Raw genomic sequence first — 10,625 nt, 5'->3', positions numbered from 1 at the left:
AGTGAGACTTGAAATATTCTTTGAATTGAAATTAGGCTTTTTTATCATGAGATATCTAAAATGCTACAAGCATTTACCGACCAATCAGAACAAGGTAATCTTGGTCTGCACAACAAAAGAAAGAAAATTGTAATTGTCAAACTTTTTCCCGTTTTTCACATAAACTCCAAATATAGACGACTCCAGCATCCCCTCCCCCCTTAATAAAAGCACGTTTCTCTTATTCGTTATCAATTACTGTTACCCTTATGAAGAATTTTAATTAATTTTTTTCACGATTACCATTAAAATCGATACAGTTCTAAAACTCGATAAAATATACTCATCAAGATATCAAGATATGAATATTTATTTAATTTTACACAGGAATCATTACTAGCCCGCATGACAATAATCATGTGTGTAAATTGAAAAACATGATGCATATTATAAATCGTAATTACAAGTTTATTTAACGCTGTGACTACTACACACTTAATCTATTTATTGATAAATTCAGATTTGTCGTCTAGGAAAACGATAGCTATAATACCTATAGAATAATAGAATTGCATGTAGATACAGAATTCCTAAATATTGCCTAAATTTAATAAAAACAAAATATATATATTTACGTGTAGTATGAATCGTGAGCCGATAAATTTACGGACAACGTACGGCCACTTTACTTTACCAAGCCCATCTTCTTCGCCTCCACCTCGTAAATCAGTAGCCTCCACATCTTGACCACGAAGACCTCCGCTTCCTCATCTAATACCTGGAGCACGAAATACGTTTCGTCGGAAATTAGGAAATTTATAAACGAATTAATTCTTGCGACGGCAAGAGCGATCGCGAGAATGATTTTCTCCGTAATTACCATCTGTACATCGTCGAGGATTCCCTGAGGAGAACTGCCTGCCATGACTTTGCTACAGATAAAATCCACGAGGGTAGGTTCCGGTTCACCAATGTACTCGATGATCTTCTTATTGATCCACGGTCTTATCCTTTTCTCCATCAGAGTCTAAATGAGGGAGAATAAAAATTAAGCGCAATTATATAATATTAATAATTTTACTCGATCCGTCCGCGCCAAAAAATACGATATTTACGTTGTCAATGATCGCCCAATCAAGTTGATAACCGAACAACGCGTTCTTGTCAGTAGGTATTTTGTCTATAAGAGACTTTATGTGCTTTCGTTTTTCCTCCTGACTCTTTGTATTCTCTTCTTTCCCCGGCTTCGCAGCTTCTTCCACCTTCTTCTTCTTCTCGTCACCATAATCTGTCGAAGATCCAAATTTTTTATATATATATTCTAAGTCTTCCCGTTGAATTAAAAGACGAGATTAGTGCAATTACCAAGAGGAACGAGTTTCCGCTTCTTCGCGTTATTAACCGCGTCGTCGTCATCGTCGTTATTGAAAACATCCTTGACATCGATGCGACCTTTCTTCCGCGTTTGATTTGCCTGTTGCGAGTTCGCGACAGTATTGGGACTGCCCGGCGTTTTAGCACCTACGGCGTGGTCGCTAGCGCGATTGCTACCGCTTCCCATGGCGAAGGGAACAAAGTTACCTACGGTAAAACCCATAGAATTGTACAAACGCAGGGAGAATGATTAATAATAATTAATTGTATTTCTAGATGAAGATATTTACTGCTGCTCGTCTTCTCGGGTTCGCTGACAAGAGACATACGCGAATCCTCATCCAATGATGGCGGGATGGATTGAGCAGGCGTCACTACCGACTGATTTACCGGCGATGGCCGTGTGTCCTTCAAGCTTTCTCGATCCGCCTCCGCTAGTCCTTCCTGATTCTCATCGCCGTCACGATGATGATTCTGATGATGTCTATGATGCCGACGGTGGTGATGATGATGCCGCGGTGGAGTTCTGGACGGTGCTTCCGGTTGCGAGGCATCATCGAATTGTACACCGTCGTCGCTGTCGCTTTCGATTGGCTCGGTTTCTATCGGCGGCATTACTTCCTTCTCCTTCTTCGCAGTCTTTTCATCCTCCTCGTCGATTATGGTAATGACTGGTTTAGGCTTGTACTGTTCCTCTCTTTCAGCTTTCAACTATAATAAAAATAAGACGTTGCGAATGAAATTTACGGCTGTGTCTTTATTGCTGTAATTATAATCGAATCTGAATGTAGAAGCCAAACTTACTCTTTCAAATTCCGCGGCAGGATCCGGATTGGAAGCGTCCGCGTACAGTTTGTCGCGTAGACGCTGAAGTTCTTGGCGTTCCGCGCAACGGTCCCGCGAGTCCGCTTCCGCTTCGAGAGCTCGCTCCTCGAGCCTACGAGACAACTCCTTGCCTTTGTAATACTTGGCGTCGTCACGGTCGTCGTCGTAATCCTCGAGGAACTCCTTCAGCCGCTTCGCCTCCCTCTCTCTGGCCTCGCGCTTCGCACGACGCTTTTCAGCTTCCTTCTCGTACTCCTTCTGCTTACGTCGTTCGCGAGTCTCCCACGCCCTCAAACGTTCCTGATACGCCGCTTCCTTCTCCCTAGCCCGTCTCTCGTTCTTCTTTCTCTCTTTCGCCTCCTCCTCCTCCTCCCTCTCACGCATAATCTCCCTTTCGGTTTTCCGCACTTCCTCCCGTTCCCGTTCCCTTTCCCGTTCCCGATCTCTCTCCTTTTCCCTGTCGCGCTCGCGTTCTCGCTCGCGTTCCCTTTCACGATCTCGATCCCGTTCCCGTTCCCGTTCACGTTCGCGATCTCTTTCGCGGTCTCTGTCTCGATCCCGGTCTCGATCGTTTCTCGATCGATCCCTATCGCGTTCCTTAGATCTGAAAAGTTCGAGCTTATTAAAGGAAACAATTCCCACTGAAAATATGCTGAAAGTGCATAAAAAGAATTTTGATTTGTTCAAAACTGTTACACCGTCATCAAATTGTGCTTTTATGACTGCCGTTCCATTTTCTTTTCTCGAAAATAATGTATACAGCATACTACAGAAATTTCATTGCATTTATTTTAGACAAAGGGCAGGGAAATATCACCTGGATCTAGATCGACGTTTATCTCTTCTACTGCTGCTATCACTACGACCTTTATGAGATGTAGGACTACCAGAATCTCCATCTTGATCATCCTTGGTAATATCGTCGTCGCGCTTATCGCGCCGCTCCTTCTCTCGCTTCTCGCGCTCCTCTTTCTCGACCGCTTCTCTTTTTCGTTTCACCTGGGCCTTCTCCTCCTCCTGCTTCTATAAAACACAAGAATGCGAGCGCAAGTGAGACCACAGAGCCATAACAAGCGTGTCAATCTGTGATATTGATGGAACCAAGGAACTAGCAATCGTATCTTCCTCAGCTATAACAAAATGAAGAATGATAAGAAGTATTATTCATAAATAAATATCCAGCAAACAAGGATCTTGACTCTAACGGCATGTATGAAAATGCATACCATTTACTCAACAAGATTTCGCCAAATGAAAAACTCACGCAGTTAATATAAATTTGCTAAAATGTGTCCATCACTTGTTGAGAAAATGGCTCCGTTTATTTCGAAAAAAATCACTTTACTAGATTCCTGCGTAACAAAAAAAAGATATATACGGAGAGAAAGAAATCACGCTAAATAGCAACGTATGATTCGTCTACAGAACGATTGCTAGTTGTTAGCATAAGCCTTAATCATCTGATTATAACGAGTAGAGAGATGTTCATTTCAATATGGTATACTCACTCCACTGGAGTATGCTCGATCGGCAGCATCTTACGAAATCTCGTTTACATATCAATTACCTAAGTGCAGGTACAAATATTTGGATACAGGAATAAGAGTTATCTTAGACTCTAGCTTATATTTAAGTACCTTAACACTAAACAGATGCATCGCAGAGGCCACCCAATGTACTTACAACATTGCAAATGTGCCTGTAAAATCGATAGTATCTAAATCTATGATAAAATCTAAGAGCTTGAAAGGGGTCTTTGAGATTATATAGAAATTCTTTTGCTCAATTATTCAATAATTATTAGAAAGTATTATACCAATCGGAGGCGCAGCCATCACGAGGAAGGGTATCCCAAAACATCTTTTCGCATTTGCCAAGAAACTGTCTCACAACATTTGTTTTCCTCTGGTAATGGTTACACGCGTTATGGCAGCCGATGCAGCAAACTGTTGAATATCAAATGCACAATAGTTTGCCCACCGTTATCGGTCCGTGTTATAAACGCAGCGTTCTTAGAAATTAAATTAGTATGGTTCATTCTTAATCGTTATTCTAGTATCCAAAATGGGTTACTGTTTGGAAAAATCAATCCCGATTACTGCATGATCCCGACGTTAATTATTATGCGAGATTAAAACGTAATCTATCCACAATACGCGCGCATACGTCTACATTTAAATGCCGTAACAAAGAAGTAATCTGCTAGTCAAATGTGTTGCTTGTTATACTATTATATATTTCTTTCAATATTCTTCCTGATCGTTATAGAAATAATATCACTGCAGAATATACATTGTTGTTGTAGTTATAGAACTTGGTTCAAACATACTTTCATCTGTTTTTCATAATATACAATTTCGTATCATTTTCACATCGACATTTTATCGGTGTGACCTGTAATCCTAGTATTTTACACAATAATCTCTCTACTCTGCCATTATAAAACATAAACTGTTCTCGTCCATACGGTAACCCATAATTTTAAACTCTAACAAGGGTAGAACAATTCAGTGCATAAAAGTAAATGCACGTTGTGAGGAGAACATAGGCTGCTGAAATATGAAACGTGGTCAAAAAGATATTTTCTCAGATGGGCAGTTCACTAGCAAAAAACTACAAGAACCGAATTGCTTTTTGGTGGCTCATGGTTGTGGAATTTACTCACGGTGTGAAGTTGACTTGGTCAGTCAGTGTGGTGGTACCGGAGAATGGAGGAGCGCGCACCTAGGTACTACATGTCTGATCGAGACGCTGACAGAAGCTGTTTACACAAAATAAAGACAACAACTGAACAGTCGCCATTGATGATGAACAAAATCAATTTCAATTTGTGTGTAACGTACAAAGAAAATCTGTCGACCCTATCAAATAGTCTATCCAAAGAAGTATCGCAAAAATGTGTCAGCGCCAAAGTGTGTTTTGCTCAAAATGATAATACATTCCAATCCTACAGATGCACGAAAGCAACCTGGGCCAACCGTTTACCTACGTTCAATATATGGATACTAGACTGCTAGACATCAGCAACGTTTTTCAGCAATTTTTTTCTACAAACGGTAGAAGCTCTTTGCGTTTATTTTATCTTGTTTATATTACGTTTCTATATAATAACTGTAACATTTAAAAGATACATAGATATCATAAGATACGCACACGCCTTATGTGGGAAGTTGTAATATTCATTTTACTCTTGCTTAATTAATGTAACGCAAAGTGTAAATATATATACAGGGTGAGGCACCTAAAATAGGCCACCTGAATATCTCGGCTGTTATTGGTGATAGAAAACAATGTGTCAGACCAAACTTGCATGGTTTCGAGGGACACATAATTTGTTCTAAATAGTTTTTTATTAGATGGACGCATAGAGATCATATGAAGGTCAACTTCGTTTTTTTAAATGGTATGATATGTTTTTTTACGTACCATCTAGTAAAGCGTTTGAAGATGTGCACATTGATCTACGGGTCAAAATCATTCAAGGTCACTGAAGGCTAAAATTTCTAAGTGCTAGAACTTTTTCAATTCTGAGTTTACAATATTTTTAATAGCAGAGAACTCTAGGCAATATAAAGTAAATTATTTTCCCTTGCAGTTGGCCTTCAGTGACTTTGAATGATTTTGACCCGTAGATCAATGTGCGCATTTTCAAACGCTCTACTAGATGGTACGTAAAAAAACATATACCATTTAAAAAAACGAAGTTGACCTTCATATGATCTCTACGCGTCCACCTAATAAAAAACTATTTAGAACAAATTATGTGTCCCTCGAAACCATGCAAGTTTGGTCTGACACATTTTTTTCTATCACCAATAACAGCCGAGATATTCAGGTGGCCTGTTTTAGGTGCCTCACCCTGTATATATAAAGAGAGAGAGAGAGTGAGAAAGAGAGAAAGAGAGAGAGAGAGAAAGCGATGTACTAGAAATAAGACATTATTTCTCTTGAATATACAGCGGACACATCAAGAGCTCGTTATTTGAGTACATTAAAATGTATCTTTACTATTACATATTCCATGTATCAAATATCAGTAAATACTAGTGCTAACTAGCAGTTTAGCATGACATATACAGAAGTAGATAAAGTAAGTTTATTACAGAATGGATCACGTAATCACGTATTATTAATCGTATTAATATCTCAAAAATATAACGGCCGCAATGCAGCACAGATATATACGTTTGCGAGGAATGTCAGTTAAACGGAATGACAATAGAAACAAACTGATCAGCTACATGTCGGAGCTACGTATCCAGCTTGCCGGAGAGCTACAAGTCTCCTCTTTAACATATTCCTCTTATTTTTTTTTTCTCTCATTGTTTGGTTGTTTGGATTATACTCTGACTTACCGACGAGGCTGCAGCCGCCTGCGAAAATACGAGGGATGTGCTGTGATTGACTCCCTTCAGAGCCAATGAGTGAGTGAAAGGGTGGTCCCCATACACAGCATTCCTAGGCGTGTGCGTTTGCTGTGTGCGACGCACGCTGCCTGTTATTATAATTATAGCAACGAGTCACGGCTCCAATTGTTCAGAGCTAACATAGCACACACGCACTTTACCACAAAATACTTAAAAGCTACGGCTTTCGAGATATTCATTATCCTCTCTTGTATATACAAGTACATTCTTTTACACTTTAAGTGTACACAGAGAAAAGAGAGATAGAGATAGAGAAAGAGAGAGAGAGAGAGACAGACAGACAGAGAGAGACAGAAAGAAAGAATCTAATTACCAGTGTTTACGTAGGACACATGTGCGATTGGACACTCTTACGATTATTATATTGCAAAAGAGTTTGTCGACATAATTCCATATTGCCATTTAAATTATTTAAGCATTATGCGTGAATCTGTGTCCGATCGCAACATCTCAGCGAAGTAGATGCTAAGCGACAATTCATCGATAAACATTAACAGATGAGTTTTCTTTCATGTAAAGGCACGGCTTCGCAGATTTGTGTCATTGTTACACTACTGTGCACCATTAATTTCATGTAAATGGCTAAGGCGTAATGTAACAATGTTGTTTTGTGCGTCGAATCAAGTTTTCGAATCTTACGAAAATTTTGCACACGCAAACTATGTCCAATCGGTAGCGTTTTTAATACACCCGAGTTTTATGGACTAATAAACGAGCCAATAAGTATGCGCGAAGAATAAGAATGGTGAAAAATTAACAGAGAAAATAATACAAAGTATTACAAACATATACTTAATTCTGACATTCTGAAAATAAAATATGGAAAAATATTTTGCGGATTTTCATACCATAAAATGATAGGAAGTATAAGACACGAGGTAAAAGAAAAACTGGCACAAATATCCAAAACAGAAAGATTCAAATATACATCATACACATTATTGCTAGTTGCAACAACTCGATTATGATCTCAACTCTTTATCCGATATTACGAATGTGTCTAAGCTGCACTATTTAATTTCGCCGAGTTTCCATTATTTTGCAGTAATGAGAATAATATTCAGATATGTTTATAATGCTTCGTAGTAGATCAAACATTACACATCGATACAATATTAACATTGTCACGGACATACGAATAAATTTGCGACATATTTTTCAGCGTATTCTTAAGAAAGATTAGACTTCCGTCCTTCATTGTGTTTGCGCGATAAATTTTTTTACGATTTTATCAAAAGAAAAGGAAACACAGAGAACTTAAAGAAATGGAAAGAGATCGAATAATAACGATAATAATAATTACCTTCATGACCTCCCTGAATTTGCCAATTTCTCGAGTAATCAAGTCTCTTTTACTCTCTTCTATCTCTGCGTCATCCAGGTTTAGCGACTTAGCTACCATCTTTGTCTGATGTTCCTCTGCAATAAAAGTTATGATGAAGACAATTTTTATACGTATTCCACACAAACGCGTAAGAGTTCCAAGCTGTGCAAATAACCCACCTGGAGCAACTTGCGCCATTTCCAGATCCGCGGCATGTTCACTTATGATCTGGTTAATGCGAGCGAGCGCGTCTGCATCGACCACTCTCATACCTTCGTCCATATAATCTTCACCCTCCTCACCGTCCGCACCCTCGTTAGAGGTCTCATCTTGCAACGGAGACTGACCGCCCTTGAGCTTCTTTCGTCGCTCGGCTGCGAAGCAACGCGTCGGCGCAATTTGCGTTACATAAATCTCTACCTTGGCTATTATCTCTTATGAAAGGCTTACCTTTGAATTCGTCCAGGACTACCTTGGTTTTGGCGTCCACCTTGGCAAGAAGCTTCTTCGTGCCTATTTCCATGTCGTGAAGCAGTCGGATCGCCCTGAGACCAGCATCAGGGCCGGCATACTCGCAAAACCCAAATCCATGTACTCTCTTCCAGGAAAGTACATGGCCACATGCACCCAGAATGTGTCGCATCATCACGTCAGGTGCTCTGTCCATTATGTTACCGATAAACACCGTGACAGGTGGGCCCGACTCTCTCTCGCGCCTCCGATTATTATCGTGGCGATTTTGATTGCGCGAGTAACGTACGGCTGGCGCGGATGTCTGCATCGCAGATACGGGTGTTGGAATCATCTATGTTTTATAAATGGTAGGATTCTTAATTATGCACGTGTCTACTCATGCACTCGGCTTTTTCCCTCCCTCTCTAATAGCGCGATTAGTTTATCCTTTAGTTGTCTAAATATTGTGCTACAGAATATTATCATTCCGTTCTGCGTAGCATGCATCAAATAAATTCAAAGAAGGATAATTGTGTTATGTATTATATATTGTGTGTTGCCCAAAAAATATTTAAATAAATTCAATAGAAAGATGCTGCTTCTCAAATATTTCAAACAATTTGTAACACAATTTATGGTAATATGTTTATGTATATTACATGTCACTTTATTAGAATACAAAAAGATGCATTGAAAATTAATTAATTCCAAATAACTTGATTTTACAAGTTATCTCTACAGAGTTTAGTAACATTTCATAAATTGTAAATGTAAGAAATAAATCGAGTTTTTTTATATGATAAAATTTAACAAACTTGTACTGAATTATGTATCTCTTCTATCAATAAAAATGATGTGTATCCATGCTTTATATGGTGAAAAAAAAATACAACACACAAAATACATAAAATACATAAATCAATACTACTATACATATAATTATGCTTTACTGTTTATAGATTATAAAAACTAGAGTTTTTTTCTCTCGGCAGTAGCAAAAAGCGAAAGTTATGACATACAAATTTGGCATACAAGTTTGGCATATAAGTGAATGAGCTTTATAGAAAATTCATCAGTATCAAACACAATTATCATGCCGTAATACGATAAATTTGCTTACATGTGCCATGGGCATGACTCCTCCAATTATTGATGGAGGTGCGCCAACCATATATGGCATTGGAGGCATTCCTGGAATACCCATGGGTGGTTGACCGGGATAAGACATGGTTGTGACAAATTGATGCTAGACACAGCAATAAATAGTCTGCAAAATGATATAAATTTTAAACAAATCGTAATTAATTCAATAAAAATCACTTAATCTCTAAAAACAATTGCATAAACATTTATATATCTTACAGTCAAAAAGTATGCATACATGTAAGTATACACTGCGATAACAGCCACAGAGTAATATGAGATATTACTTTTATTATAAAATCATGCCTAAAGATCATATCTTAAGATAACGTTAATGAATCAAGTCAATCAATCATTATAAGTACGTAATTTTTATCAGCGTTTGCGAAAGAAATGAGAACAAGATATAACCATATTGACTGCAAGACGATATAAAAAATCGCACTTGATTGTCATATTATAAAAGTGTTTATTCTTGCTTAAAACAAAGCATTCGACTAAAAATGGATTACACATTGTAACAAGAACGATCAATCCGGATAACAAGAAAACCACAATAAAAATCACATGTGTGCGAAAAGATTTACGTAGATGCAATAGACTCCTTTTAAATACTCCTACACTCTCCTGGCAGTAATCTACAAGTCACTCGCGTACACTCGCGTCCGTCTAGTCTCGCGAATCGGGAATACGATCGCGCAAAATACTTTTTGTGCGAAAAAATTCGGCGTAATCGCGATAATTATCTCGACATTGCAAAAGTATGTTCCAAACTATCGATGCACTCGCAAACGCCCGACAGAGGCATCAATGCGGACGCTCGACGTTAACCACTAAACGTACGGGAAAATTGTCGGAGTTATACTCACACGGCGGATTCAGAAACCAACTTATACGTTATCGCAACAGAAGTCCATGTGTCATTTTGATAAAATCGTTGAATTCGATGTAAACTTTTGCTTAAATCACAATAAATAGCATTCCAATGTTCAACACAAATTAATGACATACAATCGCGACATCACCATAAGCATAAGTTGTATAAGTTGTAGAAAGCGATGAACGATATTTCATACACCGCGCACCGATTGGCTAGTCAC

General features: G+C 38.6%; 1 protein-coding gene across 3 annotated transcripts; it reads right to left on the bottom strand.

Annotated features, from left to right (window-relative positions):
• Window positions 1-331: 331 nt before the first annotated feature.
• Window positions 332-10,585, bottom strand: LOC105277146 (RNA-binding protein 25). 3 transcript variants are annotated; one of them, XR_002193119.2, is made up of 13 exons: window positions 10,395-10,585; window positions 9,503-9,649; window positions 8,380-8,734; window positions 8,109-8,303; window positions 7,909-8,024; window positions 2,996-3,201; window positions 2,158-2,782; window positions 1,644-2,064; window positions 1,345-1,560; window positions 1,095-1,267; window positions 860-1,006; window positions 615-757; window positions 332-532 (listed from the first exon to the last, which is right to left on the bottom strand). XR_002193119.2 is itself a non-coding variant. In XM_011335319.3 (12 exons), the coding sequence occupies exons 2-12, from the start codon at window positions 9,608-9,610 to the stop codon at window positions 665-667; spliced, it is 2,655 nt and encodes an 884-aa protein (XP_011333621.1). In that variant the 5' UTR covers window positions 9,611-9,649; window positions 10,395-10,585; the 3' UTR covers window positions 332-664. The 3 variants fall into 3 exon arrangements, 2 of the variants coding, with proteins under 2 accessions (XP_011333621.1, XP_011333622.1); XM_011335319.3 differs by having other exon boundaries at window positions 332-757; XM_011335320.3 differs by having other exon boundaries at window positions 332-757; window positions 8,380-8,704.
• Window positions 10,586-10,625: the final 40 nt, after the last annotated feature.

Source organism: Ooceraea biroi, chromosome 3 (assembly GCF_003672135.1).
Source record: "Ooceraea biroi isolate clonal line C1 chromosome 3, Obir_v5.4, whole genome shotgun sequence".
In the NCBI taxonomy this organism is placed as follows: Eukaryota; Metazoa; Arthropoda; class Insecta; order Hymenoptera; family Formicidae; genus Ooceraea; species Ooceraea biroi.
This window is presented reverse-complemented; position numbering and strand designations above follow the sequence as displayed.

Coding starts and splice junctions, on each gene's coding strand:
- LOC105277146 (XM_011335319.3), bottom strand. CDS start 9,610: ATGTCTTATCCCGGTCAACCACCCATGGGTATTCCAGGAATGCCTCCA. Junction 2,065..2,157: donor CTGCCGCGGAATTTGAAAGA/GTAAGTTTGGCT, acceptor TTTTTATTATAG/TTGAAAGCTGAAAGAGAGGA. Junction 1,268..1,344: donor GCGGAAACTCGTTCCTCTTG/GTAATTGCACTA, acceptor GATCTTCGACAG/ATTATGGTGACGAGAAGAAG.